Source organism: Barbus barbus (genome assembly GCF_936440315.1).
Source record: "Barbus barbus genome assembly, chromosome: 25".
NCBI lineage: Eukaryota > Metazoa > Chordata > Actinopteri > Cypriniformes > Cyprinidae > Barbus > Barbus barbus.
The window spans coordinates 1,855,532-1,881,100 of NC_136753.1; the positions used below are offsets into that span (position 1 = coordinate 1,855,532).

The 25,569-nt window shown below is 37.2% G+C and overlaps 3 protein-coding genes across 3 annotated transcripts in view; 1 reads left to right on the top strand and 2 right to left on the bottom strand.

Moving 5' to 3' along the window:
- The first annotated feature begins 317 nt into the window (after positions 1-317).
- Positions 318-6,421, top strand: LOC306844511 (myosin regulatory light polypeptide 9). Its single transcript, XM_079376698.1, has 4 exons — positions 318-448; positions 3,805-4,006; positions 4,100-4,261; positions 5,373-6,421. The coding sequence occupies exons 2-4, from the start codon at positions 3,823-3,825 to the stop codon at positions 5,546-5,548; spliced, it is 522 nt and encodes a 173-aa protein (XP_079232824.1). The 5' UTR covers positions 318-448; positions 3,805-3,822; the 3' UTR covers positions 5,549-6,421.
- On the bottom strand, positions 6,334-13,605 carry LOC306844510 (homeobox protein TGIF2-like). Its single transcript, XM_079376697.1, has 3 exons — positions 13,355-13,605; positions 11,154-11,416; positions 6,334-9,337 (listed from the first exon to the last, which is right to left on the bottom strand). Exons 1-3 carry the CDS (start codon positions 13,371-13,373, stop codon positions 8,483-8,485), a joined length of 1,137 nt encoding a protein of 378 aa, XP_079232823.1. The 5' UTR covers positions 13,374-13,605; the 3' UTR covers positions 6,334-8,482.
- Positions 13,606-15,411: 1,806 nt separating this feature from the next.
- dlgap4b (discs, large homolog-associated protein 4b) overlaps positions 15,412-25,569 on the bottom strand; it is a gene marked incomplete at its 5' end in the record, with an annotated part of 33,645 nt that continues 23,487 nt past the window's right edge. The window contains 4 exons of the mRNA XM_079377368.1: positions 15,412-19,279; positions 21,450-21,605; positions 22,263-22,354; positions 24,674-25,185. Coding sequence (XP_079233494.1) covers positions 19,061-19,279; positions 21,450-21,605; positions 22,263-22,354; positions 24,674-25,185 — 979 coding nt within the window. The 3' untranslated portion in view covers positions 15,412-19,060. The remainder of the gene's footprint in view (positions 19,280-21,449; positions 21,606-22,262; positions 22,355-24,673; positions 25,186-25,569) is intronic.

Consider the following 25,569-nt stretch of genomic DNA (forward strand, 5'->3'; position numbering starts at 1 on the left):
GTGTATGCTGAGGAAACTCTTCTGTGGTTTTGTGGAATGAACACAAACGCATCCATCCATCCATCTCTCTCTCTCTCTCTCTCTCTCTCTCTCTCTCACACACACACACACACACACACACACACGAGGCCAGTTTTCTCTAAATAAGGCAGCTTATCTCTTTTCCTGTCATTTCATGTTGATTCCTCTGAGTATCTTACTCTCTGTATGTCATACACAGACACAGGCTCAACATTCCTTGCCCTTATATGGATAAATCCCTGCTGTGGGCAGGCTCTGTTTGGGAGAACGGAGACCTCTGATTGGCCGAAAGTAACATGGGAGGGATGCATTTCTCAAGCTGATGCTCTGGAGAAACTTTTGTGTCTCGAAAGTGTAGCAGACAGTCTTAGTTTCCAGCACAGAGACACAGTCCAGTGGACAGCACAATCCATCAGCAGCAGCAGAGGTGAGTTATGAGGTCTCCTTGTGCTCTGGTTTGGTTTTATGTGCTATAAAGTCTTATAAAGCTTTGTATGAATATGGGACACTGAGATCTGGATGGGGCCGGTGACGTATGTTGCAGCTATGGAGCTAAAACTGATCCAGGATCATCATAATGCCGAGCAAAGGATCTGATGGTTTTTTCTTTGTTTTTAGTGTGGTTCAATGCATTTCTGTTACAGGAGTGTGTCCTCCTGAGTTAGGGATACAAAGCATGAAAGAAACTCTTGAGTTTCAAATACTGTGTTTTTCTTTGCATGTAGCTTGGCCATAATTGCTTCATCTGGAAAAGAGCTCTTGGTTTTATTGTGTGCGGTTGAGGTCAAAAGTCAAGAGGTAAGACCCGTGATGTAACCACTGGCTGGAGAACACAACCTGAAACAGTAAAGCAACTCATTAACAGAAACCAAGAGAGCAACTATAGGGATAGAGTGATTTAGTTTGAGCTTTTTCATTCAGAGGAGGTGAAACTTTACTGTTGTTAAACATCACTGCAGTTTTAGTGAAGCAACGTGACTAGATAGTTTGTTAAAGTCTCTCTGAAAAGAGTTAATGAGGAATTATGTGTTTGCCAAACCAATTTCAGAGGCAACAAACTAATGTGGGAGAACGTGACAGTGTCTGGTTGTTTATGGATGTTCATAAGTGCTAAAGTTTGAGCACATTAGGATGTCCAAATTTGAACCACCTTTTAGAAATGTGGGTTTGCGTTATTTATTGATGGATGTTTTAGAGAGACACAAACCAACTAAAACAGCACAATTCATCAAATCCATAGATGATGCTTACTGGTGATATCTGTGCTCCTGTTTTACCACCATAATGATGTCATTTCCTGTGAACAAGAACAGGAAAACAGGACAGAAAGTAACATTGAGGACAAAGAAAAACAAACGTGTATCAGCAAATATTTAAACCCAAGTTTAACCCAATTTATCTAAATAAAATTCAAGAATGTTTTATTTTTTACAAGAAAATGCTTCAACAATGGAAAACATATTTTAAAAAACTTGCCCCTTTTAGACTTGCACTCCATTCATTTACTAACTGCTCTTTAAAAACAAAACACAACTAGCTTCTCTATTCTTTTTGTATTCTGTTTGTTTTCTTTTTATTTATTATATCATTTAAAAACAAAACCTTGCTCCGTGTGTTAGGCTAACTGAGACTTGTTATAGCACTTGCATGATTTTGCTCTTTTGATTGCTTCAATTGTCCTCATTTGTAAGTCACTTTATATAAAAGCATCTGCTAAATGACTAAAAGTAAATGAAAACATGTTTAACCCAATGTATCCAAATAAATGTCATATTGTAGTTTCCACGAAATTTTAAAATGGATCAACTATCAAAACAATATTTAAAAGCAAGTTATATTAATATAGTTTTAATGTAATCCAATACATGATGACGTACATTAAAGAGTGCATGGAAACATCCTTCAGGATGATGAGCGTCTGATGTCCTTCAGGCTGTCGGTTTCTAAATTCCTACATTTAATCCTGTGGTGGAGCTGGACATTGTGATCTGGTGATGTGGTTAAACACACACACACACACACACACACACACGCACACACAGACACAGCCTGAAAATAAGCAGTTACTTAATCAGTTATATAAATACTGGTCCTGCTTCATACTCATGAAACACAGAGCACAGGAATAATGCAGTCAGGATGTTTGCATACGGACCAGGACGGCTATAGAAGGAATGAATGGATCCTTCCACAGCATTTGCTTACTTTATTGAGCAGATATTGAGAAACTATGAATACAAGAGCAATAAAAACACAGATATGAAAATGACTGTTATAGCTGACTGCGGTCATCTAGATAGACTGAATAACATTAATGACACATTCATAATGAATGATGTATTCATAAATGTTTAATGTGTTTTGAAACAGATGGTTGTGAAATGTGTTGTTCACATCGGGCTCAGAAACCGTCTGTAACCTCATCTCTGATGCTCATGGCTTTATTGGCCTTTAGTCAATATGCTCTGTTCATAACATGCTTTCTAGATCAAAGCTAATATCCTTAATCGACTCGCAGTCTGTCTATAAATCCTTGTAATCAAAAGTTCACTACAGTCCTGGTCTCAGCTGAGTTTGGCTAATGCTGCTTATGAGAGCTGGACATATACTGTGAGTCTGAGCAACTGAACCAGTGTTATGATTCATATTTTCATTTTAGTCAAATTTTAGTTTAGTTTAATTTTGTTGTTTTTGTCAATTTATTTATTGAAGAGTTGGACATATATATTTTCTGTGACCATACTATAAGTCTGTTCAGTTGGACAAGTGTTATTATAGGTTTGATTAAAGTTTTTATTTTAATATTTTGTTTTTATTTTAAAGTAATTTTGTTGTTTTTGTCTTCTTTTTTTCCCACCATTTATTCACTTTTATTTCAGTTTTAGGTGGTTATTTTACTACAGGTTAACCTAAATGGAAATAAGAGACGTTGCCTTGGCAGCTAGCTTGTTTTATTAAAGTTTTTAATAGTTTTAGTTTGTGTTTCTGAACACTGTCAGTGGTTATTATGCATGCATGATCACACTGAACTAATGATTTTTTACTATAACTCACACTGAAATCCAGATCTGAAAGAACTTAAGAATCTGTGGTTCACTGATTTAACATGAATGCAGATGAATAATGCTGACACCACACAACTTTTATTTGTTGGCTAGACAGTCATATATCAGACACTCACTTTCCTGTAATGACAGCTGTTGGTTGACACCCAAATAAAGTCATTCACATAGAAGCACAGAGATACAAAGAAAAAATGTTTGGTTGATGACAAAGACATATAGCTGATGGTTTATATACTCCATCTAATAACAACAACACAATGCACATGAGGCTTAAAAGAATCACAAGGGTGTATAACTGATGGATTTTAAAACTTGAACACATCTTGAGCTTGTGTTAAACACAAACCTTTTTTTAGGCAAAAAAATATTAACTCCTTTCAAGGTTTTGGCCTACAAAAATACACCATCCCCAACTTTAATCCTGGATTTTGCCATTTTCTTCAAGTTTTCTTGACCAAAGACGGTTACTTTATTTCGATAGTCCAGTTTAGACATTCTACTAACTATAAGTAACTACATGTCTACTAACTCTCAGTAGGGTAGGTTTAGGGTTAGTAGAATACGTTGACATATACTTGTAAAGTTTCTCATAGTCAGTATGGTGACTGCTAGTAGACATGTAGTTGCAAAGTTACTTACTGTTAGTAGAATGTCTGAAGTGACATCTACAGTGGACCCTGTAATTGCAGAAGCATTAATGAACATCTGCTCTTTCCAGACCTGAAACACCGCCATCATGTCCAGCAAGCGAGCAAAGGGAAAGACCACTAAGAAGAGGCCACAAAGAGCCACTTCAAACGTGTTTGCCATGTTTGACCAGTCACAGATCCAGGAGTTCAAGGAGGCCTTCAACATGATCGACCAGAACCGAGACGGATTCATCGATAAAGAGGATCTCCATGACATGCTGGCCTCTTTGGGTGAGTCTGACGGAGAGGAACGGACATTATAATAGTCTTCTATATCAAATACTGACCTTTGCTTCGGTGTGTGTGTGTGTTACCTGTGCTCAGGGAAGAACCCATCTGATGATTACCTGGAGGGGATGATGAGTGAAGCTCCAGGGCCCATCAACTTCACCATGTTCCTCACCATGTTTGGAGAACGGCTCAACGGAACCGACCCCGAGGATGTCATCAGGAACGCTTTCGCCTGCTTCGATGAGGAAGGATCCGGTAAAACAAAACTGCCTTAATATGTGACCCTGGACCACAAAAGCAGTCTTAAGTCGCTGGGGTATATTTGTAGCAATAGCCAAAAATACATTGTATGGGTCAAAATTATCCATTTATCTTTTATGCCAAAAATCATTAGGATATTAAGTAAAGATCATGTTCCATGAAGATATTTTGTGAATTTCCTACTGTAAATATATCAAAACTTAATTTTTGATTAGTAATATGCATTGCTAAGAACTTCATTTGGGCAACTTTAAAGGTGATTTTCTCAATATTTAGAATTTTTTTGCACCCTCAGATTCCAGATTTTCAAATAGTTGTATCTCAGCCTAATATTGTCCTGTCATAACAAACCATACATCAATGGAAAGCTTATTTATTCAGCTTCAGATGATGTATTCATCTCAATTTCGAAACATTTACCCTTATGACTGGTTTTGTGGTCCAGGGTCACATATCATGAGTCTGACCAGAAACAGAAAGTAGTACAAAGGCCCAAACCTGCAAAAGTAAAAATAAATAAATACATGTGATAATAGAAAAATAAGTAATGTATGACTTTATAAAACAAATACTATTTATTGTTTATTTTCATTCATTTTTGCATTGCCTTTTATTTTAACTTTCTTTTTCATATTTATTGGGGTATTTATTATTTCCATATTTATTAATACATTAATTTATTTTTAATTTCTGCTGTTTTGGGCCTCCATAATATGGGGTGACATATAGGAAAATTTCGTTTAAGAACTGTTCACTGAAAGGTTCTTTGGGGAACCAAAACCCGCTTTTGGAAGCTTTATTTTTAAGAGTGTATAGTATATGACTTAAAGAGATGGTTAACTTTCAGTTGCTGTTCCCCATTGACTTCCATAGTATGGAAAAAAACACTATGCAAGTCAATGGGGACCAACTGAAGGTGAACTATCCCTTTAAGCTACTTTAGGTAATACACTAGAATTTTAGAACTTTAATCAGCAAATAAAAGATATGGAAATGCAGAAATTATGCCCCAATATTCAGAGGCAGTTCACATCTCATACCTGCATGATCTACATATTAAACAAATGAACTGCTCTATCTGCGAGTTTGATTCTCGTCTGCACAGGAGTCATTCATGAAGACCACCTGCGAGAGCTGCTGACCACCATGGGAGATCGTTTCACAGATGAAGAGGTGGACGAGCTCTTCAGAGAGGCTCCCATTGACAAAAAGGGCAACTTTAACTACGGTGAATTCACCCGGATTCTCAAACACGGTGCCAAAGATAAAGACGACATGTAGACGACCAGAGAGCATCAGCCGCAGCTGCACAGCACATTACAAACACATCAGCATCTAGAAGCCAAGAAAAACACATTTCATGGCATTAATATTGCATGATCTATAAAAGAAGTATTTTTTTCTCTAAATGCATTCGATATAACCGGATTGCATTGCTAACAATCTGTGCAATGTGTATTTTGTGCTTTTATGGGGGACTACAGTATGTGTTTGAGTAGGTTAAAGCAATGTACTCTGCAGCTGGACGTCTGTGCAACTGCTGAATCCATTACATCGGAGATGCCATAAACCTGTAGAAAAAGTTATTTTTATGTGTATTTAAAAGGATTATCAGTATCTCCCGCTCACTGAGCAATATTATCAGTTATCAAAAATATTATGGGTATTCTGCCCTACAAAGCAAAAAGGCAGTAACTACGCTGAGAATTATTTGTAGGGCAGTATTTTTAAGTCATTAATGTAAGCACAGAATGACAGATTCCATCTCCATTTTTTCAAACTGATATTCTCCTGTTAAATCTGAGACGCAGACTTTGGGATATGTTGGTTTTTTGGTAGTACTGCTACTTGTATTTTCCCATCAAACCCTGTGAATATCTGGCTTATGAAATGTGTATTTACATGTGGCAGCTCTCAGACATGAAGTCATCCATCATATGAACATGACGCATTTTATACGGAAATAAAGATGGCCTCAAACTACAGTGAATTCTCATTTCTGTGCATGCATAAATCAACAGCACTCATTTCTGCAATTTCCATTACTCCCCAACATTACTACAAATCTATGAAAAACAAAGCTTTATTTCTCTGTAATGCTTGTACAAAAGGACATCAAATAAAATCTTAAGGCAGATATTGCACAGACTAGTCCAAAGGTTTTCTAAGGAAGCAGGTAAGGCACAAATGCCAGTTTTACTGTCCTGAGTTATACACACACACACACAAACACGATCATTAAACAAAATCCATGTATTTGGTCATACAGGAGAGAGCTACGCATATTTGATGTATACACACACACACACACATTAAAAGCAGGTCTATGCCAGACAAAAACCTGAATGATATTTACATGTTTCACATTGTCACCTAGAAGACCCTTTTTGCAATAAGAACATCAACAATACAGTTCCAGGAATATTAATATTGGTCTTTCTGAAGAGGTGAAAAAAATAGAGTATATTATATGAAAAATATAGTGTTACTTCCAGTACCCATCACTGTTACAGTAACTAACCGAACGATCACAGTGGTTTTGAAGTGTTCATTAGATCTGTAATACAGTTTATGATGCTACAATATGACAGTCAGTTTCTCATAATCAGCTCAAACATGGCTTGAAAAAAAAAAAGAAAAGCACCTTATAGAATTGAATTAAAAACTCCATGTGTGATGTCAGAGAAGGAAATTAAAATGACTCGAACCCAAGATGGAAAGGTCAAAAAAACAAACCTGAAAAGTACTGAAAAACAATGTACAGTACTACAGAACGTGACCTCTGACCTTTGCACTGACCTCAATGAGAACTTACCTAGCAAACTAAATCAGAATTATGGCATGTTTGTGAGAAAACGAATTGTAATAACCGCTTTATAAAAATACTAAAAGATTAAAAACATTACTATAAAGACGAATCTGTACATGTTCTCAGTTTCATGGAAACTACAAGCATAAAATCATAATGCATCTAGGATCTCTAGTGTCCAAAAAGAGAAAGAGACTGAGGGAGTAGCTCATGAAATCACTGGAAAGAATGTTCCGTTTCTAAATAATATTTGTTAGTTCTCTAGATACATTCACAGAGAGAAAGAAGCACTTCAGTTCATCTCAGAGAGGTACAAACAGACTTTAAATTCATCTTGGAAATGCACGAAACTCCATTAGCGTCAAAAAACACTTTCAGTCTTCCCAATAAATTCTCTCATACTCACTAACACATCCATATGATGTCTCCCTCTATGTAAAACACTATTATTAATGCTGATCATCTACTTCACCCAACAATACCGTCAGAACAATAATCATTTCAGCAAAAATAAAGCTACAGCCCTACGATCACGTTACATGAGAAGTGAAGAAAATCAATGCCGGCTCCGTCTTTGCGACGACCTCCCGCCCGCATCTCAGACAGACACGAGACGTGAGGGAGGATCTCTGCAGTACGATCAATTCCTGACAGACACGCATCACGGCACACGAGAGCGCGCTCTGACCTTATTCTGAGACCGGACAGACGGTCCTGAGGAGGTGAAATTAGACTATAAAGTGCAGGAAATATGACAAATTACAAACACTATTGGGAAAGACTTTCAAAGCTGAGATTGTAGAAGTGGAGGCAAATTCGGAGCAAAGTATTAAATCCAAGAGGGCATTTTTGGTAACTAATCTCAGATATTTAAACAATGCATGCTGGTCTTTGCATTCACAGATCTCTAATAAGTAAAGCATGCTATATGACACATTTACGTCGAACACTAGTGGATATACTGATGCAAACAGGCAAGAGCAACTACATGTGGAGCTACTTTAATTAGGCCACTTCAATTACAAACGTTTAAATGAAAATCTCTTGGCTGTAAACCTGAGCTGCACAGGTTTGGAGTTTGCTGGTGTTCGCACATGGTAATATTGCATGGCCATGTGAAAGGACCTCCACCTGGTCTCGAAGATCCCAGAGTCTGAAATGCTGGATTATTTTTTCGAAGAGCATTTTATGCATGCCCATAAACTTCATGTAGTTAAAAAGGTAAAAGGTTTTGGTTCAAAACGTTTTTAAAATGTCTTCAAAATACATTGTGGTGTAGAGAAGCTTCACTCCGGAATCCCTTGAAGTGACATCCATGACAATGATTTGGGGAAGCAGGTGTACATTTGTTTTCCAACAAATGTAACAAACATAAGCAAACAAAAGGAGTCTAAAGTGAGTTGGAGTTAGTTAACCGCTTCCGTGACCGTATTATGCTTGTACGGTGTAACCCATGCGTGCAATACCACATTCCCAGATGGACCGGGTTGTTGAACGCTCCACATCCCAGAAGATGCAAAGCTTCCAGATTCCGCATCGGAGACACCGGCCGAGCTTCGATCGCCGGGGAGGCCTGGAAAAGCTTGGCTCATGACGGGAACCGACACTGGTAATACAGTGTTCTCCATCAAACTCGGTGAAGCATTGGATTCGTCCCTTGAAGGCGTCTCCGAATTGCCATTCTGGACGAGCGCTCTTGAACTTTCGTTTGAAGGTCCGCTTGATTGCTGCTGCGTCGTTTGCTCTTTCTGCTGGCTGATTTCTTGCTCGGCCGCTCGCTGCAAGGCTGCGTCCACCAGAAGCTTCAGATCGCTGAAATCTTGAGGGCAAAGCTCCGGTGGGGTAGGTGGAGGCGTGTTGAACAGGACCCCAGTCGGGCTCACCGCTCCCAGGGTTGGGACAGAGGTAGAAGCAAGCGGGATGGTTGTCAGGTGCTGGTCTCCGGTTAGACCTTCTCGTCTCAGCAGACCTCGAGTGTCCAGCTGCATCAGAGCTTGAATGCCGTCTTGGTTTCCTGATGATGGCAAACAACCAGCTCCAGCCAAAATTGCCGTTGCAGTGTTACCCAACAGCCTCAAGTCCAATGTGGGGGCGGGGCAGATGACAGAGGGGCGGGTCAAAGAGGCAGGGCATTCTGGGGAGGCAGATCTGTCTGGTTTGCTAGTGCGCCGTGACATTGTAAACTGAGTGGGGTCTTTGCCGTCTTTCCTGAGCAGGTCCGGCAGGAGCCTCCGGCGTGCGTTTATGAACCAGTTACAGATCTACAAAGAAGATTAAAGACTTTAGTTTTAGAAACTTAAGATGCCATGGGACTGATCACATTATATAAAGCTTACCCACATACATAGTGTACTACAGCAAATCTCAACGGCTTGATTGCTTGTATTGTCACAAAATGTTATCACGCAGCTCTTTATATAAAGTTTGCATACAAGTATGTCCAACTTGATCAACATGCATACAGCATACTCATGTACGGTGATGCATACTAAATTATACGCAATATAGCAAATAGTAAAACTGCTTGATTGCTTGCATCATTGCAAAAAGTAAACTATTACCACCCAGCACTAATCTGCTGAATAATATTACAAACATTAACATCATGATTTTCTGTTAAGATGCAGAACGTGTGTATTGTGGAAAGCACTATGCAAATAAAATTAACTTGACTAAATGCTTAAGTCTGGTTAGTATTTAACCCTGGGTTTCCACATTTTCATGATTTTCCTAGTCATTTGTGTAACTGGTTAAGGGAATTCATTTCTAGCCCAAAAATGACATCAGACCTAACTAGAAACAGGCCGTATTTTATTAACTCCCCATATTTTTCCAGGGACGGAAAACCCGCTTGAAATTTCCTGATATTTCCAAATGTTACAGGATTGTTACAGGAACAAAGAGAAAAAGCATGATCAATTGTTTCACAAATTTTAAAATTACAGAAACTGATAACCGTTTTATAATTTAAAAAATAACTTGCAATTTAGACATGTTAAGTACCATTAATTTAACATTAAAGGAAAAGTGTAATTTAAAGGAGGTATTGCATTGGATATAATGTCCTTGCTATTTCTTGACCCAGGAACAAAAGAACAACAACAACAAAAAGAACATGCATTTTTTGAATCCTAAAGTGGTGCCTCCTGTTGGCGCAGCTGTGAACTGCAGGCTGTGTCAGACAGACAGCTGGCTCTAATGGAGACCAGAGGAAATATGCAGCACATTCCTGCGCTCTGACAACACTGCAGCTCTCGGTCAAGGACCAAACACAGCACAGACTGTGTGGGAAACTCTTAGTCTTTGAAGATTACAGCCAAATGTAAAAACGGATCAAAGACATAAAAGTTATAATACTGGAAAGAGAAGATTGTTTAAACTGAATTTGATGATTAACAAGACTTTCGACTCTGGTCCACTTTGGCTTAATCTGGAAAAAACATGCTCACTTAGACAAAAAGGACAACCGACATTCATAACCTGTGTATACAGGCCTGTGTACTATATTCTGAAACCATACAAAAGCTGTGAGGAACAGACCAAAATGTAAGACTAAGTTTACATTTATGATACTTTTAAGGCAATTTTTCATTCTTTTGAGCTTGAAAGCTGCAGTTTCACTGTAATTGCATGGAAAATATTGTACTGATTTGAAATGAAGGAGAAATTTAATTCAAATTTAAGTCTAAATGAGTTTAAATTTAGAAAGATTATGGTAATTTTGCCACTTTTTGGCAAACTCTAGTTTCTTTTTAAATTCAGGGAAAATATTGCATGTTTGGAACCTGAAGGCAAGTAAATAACACTTTTTTTTTTTTTTAATTTAGGTCTAAAGTTTAACTTTGATACTTTTGTATCCAGACTTCAAAGTTTTGGGTCATATGTGCTTGAAACAACATGGAGGCGAGTACAGGACTCAAATTTATGTCTAAATAAGATTAAATTTCCTACTTCCATGGTAATTTTGCCTTTTGATCTTGAAAACTTCAGTTTCATTGTAATTGCATGGAAAATATCACACTGCTTTGAAACACGAAGGTGTTAGGTCTAATGTTTAATGCAGCGGTTATGCCTCACCTGTGACACAGAGAGATGCGTCTGTTCAGACAGGCTCAGTTTCTCCTGCTCTGACGGGTAAGCGTTGAAGCGATGCTCGTACAGCCAGTCTCTCAGAACCTGAACGGATTCTTTGGGGAGGTTTCCCCGTCGGCGGCGTTTGGTGGCAGACCCGCTTCTTCTGCCGCTGGTGGACAGGTTGAGAGGGCAACTGTCGTCTTCACACGGGTCGCTGTCTGACATGGCAGAAAACTCAGTGTCTCCGTTCTGGTCCTCCTCAAAAGCTGCGATGAAGACGACAACAGAACTATTGGTCTCAAAACAGCATACATGACAGAGGAATGAAAGTGATTTAGGATAGGTCACAAAAAAGTTTAAAATGCCACAAATGTGTATACTATGCAAATTATGCACATTTTTGCATGCATAACAACTAGAGGATCTTCTAAATTTAGTACAAGAGAACACACCGCATGCAATACTGTATCCTACAATGCAATGCTTCCTTTTCATGCAAGTGAAAGAATCAGGTCTTATCTTACAACTGAATTGTCTCGGTCTGTCATTTAAAAGTGTCCCACAGATAAACCCGCTTGACTGCACTCCATTTACACATGAAAACACTATAGAGTCTGAACTGCTCCTCCATTCACACCTTCACCATTACAGTGTCTCCTCACCCCCACCCTGACGCTCACAAACCAGAGGGACATTAAGCTTATCTAGAGCGCTATTGAGCTTCACAGGTGGTCCAATCAAGCGTTTTAAAATTACAATGAACATTTTCATGAAAGCATTAACTGCTGATTATAAAGATAATCAAAGCAGACGGTATAATTCATGCAGTTGATTCTAAATACAGCCATTAATAATATGTAACCGTAACAGTCGCCGAGGGGAATATGCTTTTACTTTTGAGGATTTGATCACATACTTACCTCAGAATCATATATGTATTACCACCAATTTGAAAGATTGCATAACTTTTTTTGGTTTCTAGGCCCTTAAACCCAAAACTAACGTCTAGGCCTGTTTAGACAAGGCCAATAAACTCTGGACAAGCACCTTAACTACTAAATTAGTTTAATGTTAAATTAAATCCTCAAAAACACACTCAATAGTGTCACTCGATATATACAGTTATTACAATTGTTAACAGCATTACAGGATCCCCTCCAAACTATGTAAGAACCTGCATTTCTGACAATGATAATATCAAGTTTCCATCTTTTTATTAAAGCAACAGTCACAGTATTGGCTTAAATACTGTATTTCTGGAGTGGTTCTGGGAAAAGCATGCGTTCGTTGTGTGATCACTAAACTCAGAGTGAATCAGACACACTTCAGCAGCTCAGTTTCTTTCTCCTGCTGAAACATGAAGCCTTAAAGAGCAGCTAAAAATGTGGGAGTTCCTGAAACCCACTTTAACAAAGCAGATTGTGTGTGTGTGTGTGTGTGCTCCAGTCTGCAACTGTATCCCTGTTTCACTTAAGCATTTGTAGCAGGAAGCAGTTTTCTTCAATGTGTGTCACAAATGAAAACGTTGTTTCTTGAGATAGTGGATGAATGATTCAACACAAAGCTGCGTTACAGATTACATAAAACTAATTAAAGTGGAATCAAATATTAGGAAAATCTTCAATTCTGAATTTCGTGTGATTTGTTTTTTCTAGCCAACACAACGAGTTCATGCACATGATTATCTAACATCAACAAAATGATTGAATGAACTCCACATGCAAGAAGTCGCTTCCCCCTTTCTGTTTTCACACTGCATGCTAATGAACGCATAAAAGTGTATTTGTAGTCCCAAACAAATGACCTCCACATCTTCAGCGTCATTTACCGCAACCTGATTACTAGAAAACGCGTTCAATTCAAGCAAAATAGAAAAGCGACCAAACAAAAGTCTGTCTGAGACGCGAATAAACAAACGGGATCACAGACGCGCGAAACAAACAAACGCGCGCTGACGTCATCAGACCGCAATGATACAATGTAAGAAACGCGTGGATCAATAAAGCCGCGGAGACTCGCGTCTGGCGCCGAAGGCCCTTCACGAACGAGTCTGAACGCGTGGATCAGGCCAGAATCAGAAGCACATCTGCGTTTCACGCGTTCAGACTGAAAATCACGCCACGCTCGCTCACAGACGTGTAGATGAGCAGCGTGCGATCCGACGCTTAACAGCGTGCAAACGCGCACGTCTCAGCGATTCTCACCTCTTTTGTTGGGCTTCATCCTGGATGCTGGAAAAAAACACTCAAAATGTTGGAAGTTGCTGGTGTACAGACGCGGGTCCTCGTCAAACAGTGTGTTCCTCACGCGCACGCGCACGCAGCTGCAGGAGTCCGGTCAGAGGAGACGCTCCAGGAGTCAGAGAGTCTGCTTTCATCAGGGACAAGCATCCGTTTACCTGCAGCTCTGCTGCTCCAGCAAACTCTCTCTCTTTATCTCCCTCCCGTCCCTCAATGACAGGCTCTAGGTCCCTCCTCCACACTCCAGGGGCCAATAAGGGCCCCACATCTGTGTGTCATCACTCTTTCATTCAAAACTCACGATTCAAACACTTGTGAGAGTTTATTTTAAGAGCTACATTTTAGCTTTGCGGTCCAGATTTGTCATGTTTGGAAACTCCTTTCAATCTTCCAGACTTTTAAATAAGTAATCTAATGTTCTACAGAACTAAAGTGACGAAACACATTTAAACATATATATCACATATATATATATGAATTTCTCCTCCAATAATGTGTTACGCATGTGCTACTCTAATAAATATTTTTATAAATTGCTTTTCTTTTAAAAACACGTTTTGCATCTTTTTACCATAATATTTATACATATTAGACACTTTATATGCACATATTTATTATTTTAATTGATTTGCTTTTAGCAAATAAAATGTGTTTCATAAAAATTATTATATTTGCCATAGAAATGAAATAAAATAAGTATTTTCTGACTTGATAAAAACTTTAGCTATATTACATGTATAATATATAAATAACTATATTTTATTAAATATTTATTTACAATCTAAATCTATAATGTAATTTAACTATTTTAAATAGTTGTAAATTACATTATAATATAATAAAATATTAATTATTCTGTTTTTGTTTATCTTCCACCCATTTTTGGTTTGTATTTATGTTAGCTTTAAGAGAACATTTAATTGCAATTAATTTAGCATTTGTTAAAATTATTTTATTTTGTTATAATATTGTAATAATCTTTCTATCCAGTATCAATAAGCTGTGTACCCTACTTACAAGGGAAAATGTTCATATCGATGAATTTCTGTTTGTGTGAGAGTCTGAACCGATATAACCTGTATATCTCACACCTGTTGAACCTAAAAGTTCAACTATATTCATGTCATACATGGACCATGACAGGACATGCAACATTATATTTCTGAACAACAAAATGTTTAACTTTGCCAACATTGTCTGAACATTAAGGCCCGTTGGAAGAAAAATCTCTTTACATAAGTGCAATATTTGTAGGAAATGGTTGAGTGTTTGTTTGCATACAGATCCGATTTGTGATGTTTTTCTCAACACCTGTGGCAAATCTCACTCTTTCGTATGCAGGAATGTGCCGTTCACAGTCACAGAGAACAACAGTTCCTCTAAACTCTGAAAAGAGCTGCTCATATGTCACTTCTGCAGCTAACGCTTCCTAACCACCGAGTGTCACATCATTCTGACCTGAAGTGTTCTTTGCAGATGGAGAAAAATGGGGTTTCAAAAGACTGAGACCACACTGGAAATGTAGTTTTTTTAACAATATTAATGAGGCTATATATATATATGCATGACCCGGGACCACAAAACTAGTCTTAAGTGCCAATTTTTTAAAATTGGGATTTATACATCATCTGAAAGCTGAATAAATAAGCTTTCCATTGATGTGTGGTTTGTTATGATAGGACAATATTCAAAAATCTGGAATCTGAGGGTGCAATAAATCAATATATTGAGAAAATCATCTTTAAAGTTGTTCAAATTAAGTTCTTAGCAATGCATATTACTAATCAAAAATTAAGTTTTGATATATTTACAGTAGGATATTTACAAAATATCTTCATGATTTAATGATTTTTGGCATAAAAGAAAAATGGATAATTTTGACCCATACAATGTATTTTTGGCTATTGCTACAAATATACTCGTGCGACTTAAGACTGGTTTTGTGCTCCAGGGTCACACACACACACACACATATATAGGGTGCTGAGAAAGAATAAAGAGTCAAAAACACATTTGAACTTAACTCAGATTTACTGTATTTATTACTAAACAAAAGACCCTGACATACACAGCCTAAACTTCATATAGCATTAGACATATTGAACAAATACTAGTCAGTAAAATATGTGCTTGTTTCATAAAATATTGATTATCAATCTTTATAATAATAATCTTAATTCTTGTTGCTACAAACTCTTGCATTTAGATGATTTATTGTTTGACAACCCCCAAAAACTAGTAAAACACATCTGAAGAAAGAGAGAGCGTCAAATCCGGTGGATGTGGAGATCAGAGAGGGTTCGTGGGTCGCTGCTCAGTCACTTAACAGCCGTATAAAAGAGTTTATCCAAGCAGCATGAACAGAGAGGCGCAGAACACAAATCCCTGTGTTGCAAATGAGAGTTTCTCCGAAACGCATCTGCTGCTCCAGATCCAGGTGAACGGTGTTTCTGTGATCCATGTCCTCAAACATGATCCAGATCACATGTGAACATGCTGCCGGACATGAATGATGTGAAAATCAGTTTGACAACACTGAAACGCCAGACACAGGTCGATTTAAAGACATTCAACTGATACAATGATGTTTTCATAGAAAAAGATTGAGGCAATAAGAATAAATGATCATAACATGGCATCTATAGAGCGATAAATAAATAAATAAAAAGACGAATGCATATTTCTGCAAACATAGGTGTTGGTTGATTTGTCTGCATTTCTCAGTGTGCTTAAAACATTGGTGTCTGTTTCCATACGAGACGCTTCAGCATCACAAACTACAACCATAAAACATCCGCTTACTGAACCCCTGAACAGAAATGACGACAAGACGCAGTGATGTGATGATTCAAGACTCAGAATTATGCATTTGGTGAACAACCGCTCATGAAAATAAAATAAAATATTGGATGTAAAGGGTACCCATCTTATTTTGAACAATTAACATAGTTTTTCAGTTTTCAGATCTGTCACTTTAACGCATCTGGATGATTACTTTCAACACATTTTTACAAGTCCCATTCCTTTCATATTTATTCATTACTCTTCAAGCAACAACTGAAAACTCATCTCTTTCAGCACTACTTGACTTCATCCTAAACTCACTCTTTCCCTCTATCTTTCTCTCCTTCCCTTACTAGCTTATACTTATTTGAACAATGACTGAGACTTGGTGTTACGAGCACTTCCTCTGATTGCGTCTTCAAGATGAATCCCTTTTGTATTCCCTAATTGTAAGTGGCTTTGGATAAAAGCGTCTGCCAAATGATTAAATTTAAATGTACTCTAAAGCAGTTTTACATTTTTCTTCCCACAAAATTACTATAATTCATTGAAACATTAATAAATAAAATTTTACAATTAATTAAAGGTATTATGAAATAACTATCATGATGCATAAACACCATGAAATATAGAATATATACAAATTATTTTTATTGAAATTCTATTAATACATCATAGTAGAATTTTTGTGCTTATTTCTGCAGATTTAATTGGGGAAATAGTACCAAAGGCTGGTAAAACATTAATAAATCAGGTTTCCCACAGGAGTGATGTGTTCATGGTTCATCTGATCTGAGCCTGGAGTTCACTAAACACAGGATACGAGTAGTATTCAGATACTCCTGCACATGATCCCGAGCCATTATTCTGGGTTATCTGCGACTGTCAGACGTTTGCAGGGCTGAATATGAGAGGACTGTGAGACATTCAGCAGGCGTCAACGACTCGACCGACAACAAATGGAGGGAACGACCGGGAGAGGCTGCAAACTGAAGAGATGCAATTCACACCATCAGCGGCCCAATGACACACAATAGCAGACAATCAGCGGCAGTTTGAGGACATTTGTCACTGAATGCAGAGCTGCAACAGTTCATGACAATGTATGTGATGAAAAATAAAGTAAAAAGTTAAAGAGTTTGGGGTCAGTAAGATTAAAAAAATAACATTTTTATTCATCATGGATGCATTAAATTGATCAAAAGTGACAGTAAAGGCATTTATAATGATACAAAAGATTATATTTCAAATAAATGCTGTTCTTTTGAACTTTGTTCAACAAAGAATCCTGAAAAATAATGTATCACGGTTTCCATGAAAAAATTTGTCAGCATATTTGTTTTCAACATCGATAATAATCAGAAATGTTTCTTGAGCAGCATATTAGAATGATTTCTGAAGATCATGTGGAGTAATGATGCTGAAAATTCAGCTGCGCATCACAGGAATAAATTATATTTTAACAGATATTCACATAGAAAACAGCTATTTTAAATTGTAATAATATTTCAAAATTTTACTGTTTTTTTTTTGATCAAATAAATGCATGAGGACACTTTTAAACATAAAAAAAAAAAAATCGAACCTACCCCAAACTTGTAGTGCATGGAAAGAGCAGTGAGTTTGTATGGGACAAATCAGATTAAGTCACATTAAATCAGAAATATAAAGGATGAAATTAATAAAACTGCATTAATATTAGAATATGTAGGTAAGATTTCTTAATTTGCAGTTTCGTCAAATACTTTTAAAACAAACCTAACCACCTTTGATAAAAAAAAAAACATTGCATAAAGATGTTTTCAGCCTTTTCTAACAATTCCAAGTCCAAATTGAACCACATCGAATGTGTATTTGATTGTATTTATGCTCTGTATTTGTGAAAATTCCCAGTAAAGACTTTCTCAAGAGTTTACAACATCCCCGAACAACAGTTACAGAAGAGTCTGCTTTATTCCATACTATATTTAACTAACAGGACAAAAACGGGAGAAATGATGAGGAGCAACAAGTACAGATTTGTGCAGTTTGAAAGAGAAACTGGACGATGAAAAGGAACGAAGAATCGCATTTAGCTCTTAAGTTTTATCACACCGTCAAAGCGTCTACACTACGTGTTTTAGGGAGTGCTGATTAAATTGTGATATTATAATCTTTGATATTGCTACAAGGGTCGTAAAGTTACCCACAATAATGATCCACAGGCACTTCATTCAATAAAACATCAGGTTAGGTTGCTTTCCTGAAAGCAAAGCAGAAATAACAAGAACTATTAGGATTGAAAACCTGTTTAAACTGGACAACCGTGAGACTTCAGGACCTGAGATGGAGACAGCTTTCATTTGATATACCACAAACGCATGATTTGTAAACATCAAAAAATGGAAGAGCGCCACCTGCCTGACCTGAAACACACCGCATCCGTTTATCAACCAGTAGCTGGTGCGGCGTTCACAGACGTTTCTATCGCTTCCATCGATCCGAACTGTTAACAGAAGATGAGGAGCATCTCTGGTGAAGGAAGAAGAACAGAAACCGAAGCGTGTAACAGGAAGACGTGGATTCCAGCGGGGAAAGACGCGAGCGCCGGGTGTGTTTCTACGATACAGGAGTCCTTATCCAAAATATTAGAACATTTAAAACAATCTGATAGAATTTAGGACAATAATCATAATCAACAGCAGTCCGATATTAATTATATCAATAATTATATTATTAATTGCAACTAATAAGATTGGTTGTGAGGTTTTCCTTGGCAGTCTGTTTGCACTGCATGGTTTCCGTCCCTCTCTCTCACCTCGGTTTATTAAACGTCACCAAGACAAAAGCAGCTTTTGGTGCTGTGTGTGACGCCGGAGCCCTTGAGCTTGTTTGCTGTGCGTCTCCTCAGAGCCGAGTCTGTGCCTCGGGCACGTAGATCTCGATGCTGTCGGCGCTCTCGGTGGCCGAGTTCTGCTTGACGGACTGAGCTCTCTTGGCCGCCATGAGCCGCTTGCGAGCCTCCTGTCTCTGTTTGTCCACCGTGTCGTTGCTCTTCTCTCGGCCCAGGGCTGGTTTACTCTTCCCAGGCTTCTTGGGCACCGGAGGAGCCTGTTTCTGGTTCTCCTGAACGTCACACGACCGGAAAGATCAGAAACGGAGAGACACAAACCATAAGAAACTGGCTCTTAATGCATTTATGTTCTGGAGTTAGTGTTGTTACCGTTTAATAGGGGTGTAACCGTCAGGGGCTGTCAAAATGTACTAAATTCGAATTTTCTACTTAAATATTATATTCGAATTTAGGCATATTTCAATTAGGGGGAAAAAAAGCTTTTGGCTTCTCTCCTGAGGCCACAAGAGGGCGCATCGAGCAAAATAGTATGCACGTTAATAAATTTAACTCAATAAATTTGCGTTCCGTGTGAACGGCTCGCTTCCAGTTTCACCGTAAATAACATCTTCTCCACACTGATGCTCTCGTTTCCTGCAATATTTTGAATGAACAACGGAACAGCGCCACATCCAATGGGTTCAGCTGGATAGGCTAACAAAAGCATTAAAATGCAACGACACAACATTGTCATCGTATTTTGTGCAACACTGATAAGGCTGCCTGATGCACACCTAAATTCGACGAATATTTGAAATGCAGATTTTTTTTGGACAGCCCTAGTGCATGTATTCGGTGCGAGTGTGATCATCCCTTCCTCTTTACTTCTAGTTTTAATGTAAATAAACATGAATGAACATCTCATGCCTCGTGTCACCGCTCAATCAGTGTTTAACTCGTGGAAAACGGCTTGTAAACAAAATGTCACGTAGCTTTTTATTTACCTCGGGCAAGTCATCAGTGTCCACAGCTCGTTAGTTCACTAGAGAAATGAAGTCTAAAGAAGAGCATTTTGTGAAATATTAGATTATACACTCAGTATATTTTACTTGACCTGTTAGTGATGTCTTAATTATTTAATGCAGGCTATATTTAAATAATCTTTTATGAAACAAGTTATGAGTGCATGTTTGCATACAATTTTTTTAATTGGAGTGTTGATTATTATAGTTAAAACTAAATAGTAATTAATTTGAAGTTTGGGCTCTGTTGTTAATTGTAATATAAAAGGGCTCCCTATAGTTTAGAGCAGAGGAAGATTTTTTAAGATTTTTTATTATTATTATTGTATTAGGTGGATTTAAAAGAAAATGTGAATTCTAATTTAATTTATTTAAAGAAAGAGCAATTTGTTTCGTAAAACATTGTTTGAATAATAATAAAAAAATAATAATAATTTAGTATTTTGTACTGAAACCATACCGAACCGTCATGTTTGTGCACCGTTACACCCCTACGGTTAACTAAAACCAAAAATATTCAGAATTATTTTTAGTAATGGAAATAAAGCTGAAATAAATCAAATATAAACATTAGATGCAAAACTTAAACTTGGCAATTAACTGAAAATAAGTTAAAGTATAGAAATGACTAGTAAGCTAAATTTTTTTTATAAATTATTCAGCAAGGATGCATTAAATTGACCAAAATAGACTAACAACATTTATAATGTTACAAAAATGTCTATTGAAAAGATTTTTTTTTTTTTACTTTCTATTAATCAAAGTATCCTGAAAAACTAAATGCATCACAGTTTCCGAGCAGCAAAAACTGTTTTCAACATTGATAAAAAAAAAACTACTATTATTAATAATTGAGTAGCAATAATAATTGACAATATTACACAGTAAATCAGTATATTATAATGATTTCTGAAGGATCATGTGACACTGAAGACTGGAGTAATGATGCTGAAAATACAGCTTTGATCTCAGGAATAAATTACATTTGAAACTACATTACAGTAGAAAACCGTTCTTTTAATAGCAATAATACTCCACAATAATACTTAAATTATTGTTCCTGCATTTTTAGTCAAATAAATGCAGCCTTGGTGAAGAGACTTCCTCCAAAAGCATTCTAAGCTTTTGACTGTTTGTGTAAATTAAAACTAAACAGAAACATATCTATATAAAAAAAAATACTTATATTTCAGTAACATTTTTATTTTGGTTTAAGTTGACATATTATAATTACTAAAAGAAATTAAAATAAAAATGAATTTGAGCTAAATAGGAATATTATAAACAAAACAAAAACTGAAAATATAAAAATAAAAGCTAATGCCAAATTCTAACAAATACTATAAATAATACTAAAACAACACCGAGAGTCTAGTATATTTGCAGTTTATCATCTGCATGGCATCTATTTCTATATTTATTTCATTAGCCGTGTTTGTACCTGCTTCTCCGGCGAGTCTCCTTGCAGCTTCCAGTCGTTTGATTTGAGATGATAAAGCTCGTCAAACTTGAGGCTGATGTCTTCTATTGAGAGCTGAAGAAGATCCCAAAACCCAGCCAGATCTTGAGCCGTGGGTCTCGGGTTTGCGTTCACATTCTGATCAGACAGGGAGGAAAAAATATAATATGGAACAGCACTTCACACAAGTGTATCTTCAGCCGTCCACAAGGAGGCGACACATCTCAAGAGAAGCACTTCTGTTGCTCATGAATGCCTTGCTCTTGGCGTTTTCTGATTCGGAGAAGCTGATTTGATATTTTAGTCAGATGCTGTATTTCAGCTGACGTACAAAAACAGACTGAAATACAGAATGGTCTGAACAGCTGATGTCCTTGTTGAGTTTCTTAGCATTTTTCCCCCATAATGTACAAGTCAATGGGTTACAGCAACTGTTTGGTTAACAACATTCTTCAAAATGTCTTTTATGCTCAACAGAAGAAAGAAACTCGTACAGGTTTGGAACAACTCAACTTTCATTTTTAGGAGAACTGTCCCTTTAATGAACACAAGCAGAATTAATTTGTGTATACTATGTGTAAAATCATTCTTACATAAATTGAAGATAACAGCAGTTTTGCGAATAATATACACAAATGTATTCTGCTCCGTATGCTGTGTACTTCTGTCTCAGCAAATGAAACGCTGAAAATAAATCATTTTGCCCACTGGAAGCGTGTGTTAAGACATACTCAGTGTTTCACAGAATAAACAACACAGGAGCATTTTGAGCGTGAACCGCTGTGATTGACCTACTAGGTTTTGGTCACACAGGCCTCTGAACTGCTGGAACTTCTGGGACATGAGGAGCTGAGCGCAGCCCACCGCGGTACGGACCTTCCCCAAAACTACAGACCGAGAGAGAGAGAGAGAGAGAGAGAGAGAGAGATGTGTTTGGAGGAAAACTAATGAACTCAACCAGGCGTATATAACAGACAAACAGAGCCTGTGAAGAATGGTAGAAACACTAGCGCTGCTCAGAACACATGTAATTAACCTAATTAATGAGGCACTTTCTTCATTCATTAAGAGAAATCAAAGCCTGTGTGCCACTTCAAAAGGTCTAACTAATGAAATCACCCACAGCAGTGCTATTTGAGGCATTTTATATACTGCTATTGTATTTGATAATATTTTGAATTAGCTCTTATATTTTCAGTTTTTAGTCATTCATTTTTTTAATACTTCTATTTAGCTTGAATTCATTTTTCTTTTCTTTCAGTTTTAGTAATTATAGCACCAACAAACTGATTTTTTCAGTAATACTTCTAAGTTTTAGTTTTTTTTGTTTAAGTCTCAAGTTTTTCATCTAATATTTAGTATATTAATACATTCAGTTTTCCTTTTAAATTATAGCTGAAGTTTTAATCATTTTGTCATGTGCTTTTGTCCTTTTTATTAGGTTCTCGATCTAACATTTAGAATATTAATATAGTATATTATATATATATATATATATATATATATATATATATATATATATATATATATATATATATATATATATATATATATATATATATATATATATATATACACACACACACACATATATACACACATACATATATTAGGGTACGGATGTAACAATATGATCAATATCGTGATAGCAAAACTGTCTCAATATCGTGGTCACATGATGATATGAAAAGGCAAAAAGTGTAGTTTTTAAAATGTGTTTATACTTCTCTTATTCTAACATAATAGTTTTTTAAAGTTGTGTTTTGGGCCTTTATGATTTGGCACAGTATCTGTCAAACGAACTAAAACCGAAAGGCTTAATTCTTTCATCGAGAGTTTTTGCTGCGTGTTTTTAAGCGAAGCGTGCACTTCGTTCAGACGATCAGCTCGTAATCAGAGTTTAGCGTGTGTTTGTGAGCACACAACATATATGGCTATTACGGTTATATTTTAATTTGTTTGGCTTCCTAAAACCCCAGTGTGAATGTAATTTAGACTGAGACCGTATATCACAAATAAAAAGAGGGCTGAGTCCCCTTTAAAGTTCAGCTACAAATCAATTCACTTTCAGACTTTTTCTGACTGAAGGTAAGAAACATGGGTTGGAGCTCTTCATTTTGAACTCTCAAAGTGCATTAGATAGAATAATTTAACTGTAAAATGTACAAAATTTTCATTTTTTTCCAATTCTTCATTTGTCTTTTTTTTTAATAATAATAATAATAATAATAATAATAATAATCGCAATAAATATCACACATCGTGGACTTCATATCGTATCATGAGATTTTGATATCGTTACATCCCTAATATATATGTACAAACTATGTAGCTTTATTTATTAGCCGTTTATTTTTTATAACATTTCTAATTAGTTTTTTTATTTAGGTTTTGTAAGTTTTTCATATAATATTTATATTTTATTAGCACTGTATGCCTGACTATATAAGGTCTTAATTAAAATATAAGGATGTCTAAATATAGCACATATAATTACCACAGTATAAAAATAATAGGATGGGAAAAAATGGATGCGTCTAAGCCAGTGTGTGTGATTATATGTGTGTATCTTCACAGTTTTGTCAGACGTTAATACACTGATTTGTATTAATCATGTAGATTAGTGCACTTCATCGGAATAAACACCTTTCTATTTGCTGGTTTGATATATGACACACACACACACACACACACAGAAACAAACACATCACATACAGTACATGTGACCCTGGAGCACAAAACCAGTCTTAAGTCGCTGGGGTATATTTGTAGCAATAGACAAAAATACACTGTATGCCAAAAATCATTAGGATATTAAGTAACGTTCATGTTCCAAGAAGATATTTTGTAAATTTCCTACCGTAAATATATCAAAATTTAGTTTTTGAATAGTAATATGCATTGCTAAGGACTTCATTTGGACAACTTTCAAGGTCAATTTTACCAAAATATTTTGATTATATTAAAGCCTCAGTTTCTAGATTTTCAAATAGTTGTATCTTAATAAACCATACATCAAATGGAAAACTTATTTATTCAGCTTTTAGAAGATTGTTAAAGCTCAATTTAAAAAAAATGAGCCTTATGACTGGTTTTGTGGTCCAGGGTCACATATGTGAGAGCATTCAGGGTCTTTAGATTTTGGAGGACCACCCTACGATCTCTAGTCTATCAGAACACACCAAGGACCAGATATGCGGTCTTACCCTCCTCTGAGAGCTGGTGCTCTTTGGTCTCTTTCTCCATCTGACTGCACCATCCCTCCATCCGGCCCGTCTCGGCCTGCAGGAGCTTCAGGAACCAGTGACCGTCCCGCCGGCATGCAGTGGCCCCTGTGGCCCCCATCAGTGGATGGGCGGGACCCCCGTTCCCTGTCCCGTTCCCGCTCTCCAGCCAGGGGTCGGGCGGCGGGAGGGATGACGGGTCGAGGGCCGGATCCAGACTCTCTGAGAAGGACGAGGAGCTGCTCTGCGTGGTCGAGCGATTGGTCAGGATCTGTCGGGAGGGGCCACTGGTCGTCACCGCCATGTCGTTGTCATGGTTACCGTTGTCGAGGGAGAGCTGCGGAGGCGAGTCCACCGATTGACTGGCGCTGTTGACCATGACTTTCTTCTCAGTGTGTTTGGAGTTGGACAGGAACGTCAGTGACGTGAGCGAGAGATCTTGTGTGTCTGAGTCCGTCTCTTGCCGAGAGGCCATGCTACTGGAGCGGCTGAAACTAACACACACACACACAGAGTTATGAGTCAAATTAAGTCACTTATCATATCAATTACACGTCCAACTCCAGACAGTCTAAACTACACACAGTCTCCCATTAGATTCTGTTTAACGCTGCACTAAACAGCAGAAACTAGGCCATATTTGAGCTGGAGCATGAAAATATATGCCCTATCGAGCGAGTACAGCTTGGCTCGGGATTCTGGCATCTTCACAGGCCAGTGATGTTGGCATGCACTGCGTGCAGATCTGTGTTTGACATCAGATACAATGAGACAAAATTAAAGACAGCGTTTAATCAAGTAGAGCAGAGCATTCCTTTAAAAGATGTTGAGCTGATTCGCTAATGCTTTCAGTCTACTACACTGAGAATGCCACTAAA

Excerpts from the sequence above, each read along its gene's own strand:
- LOC306844511 (XM_079376698.1), top strand. The coding sequence starts at position 3,823 with ATGTCCAGCAAGCGAGCAAAGGGAAAGACCACTAAGAAGAGGCCACAA. Across the intron at positions 4,007-4,099 it reads TGACATGCTGGCCTCTTTGG|GGAAGAACCCATCTGATGAT; the intron begins GTGAGTCTGACG and ends ACCTGTGCTCAG. Across the intron at positions 4,262-5,372 it reads CTTCGATGAGGAAGGATCCG|GAGTCATTCATGAAGACCAC; the intron begins GTAAAACAAAAC and ends TCGTCTGCACAG.
- LOC306844510 (XM_079376697.1), bottom strand. Across the intron at positions 9,338-11,153 it reads CGCATCTCTCTGTGTCACAG|ATCTGTAACTGGTTCATAAA; the intron begins GTGAGGCATAAC and ends TCTTCTTTGTAG.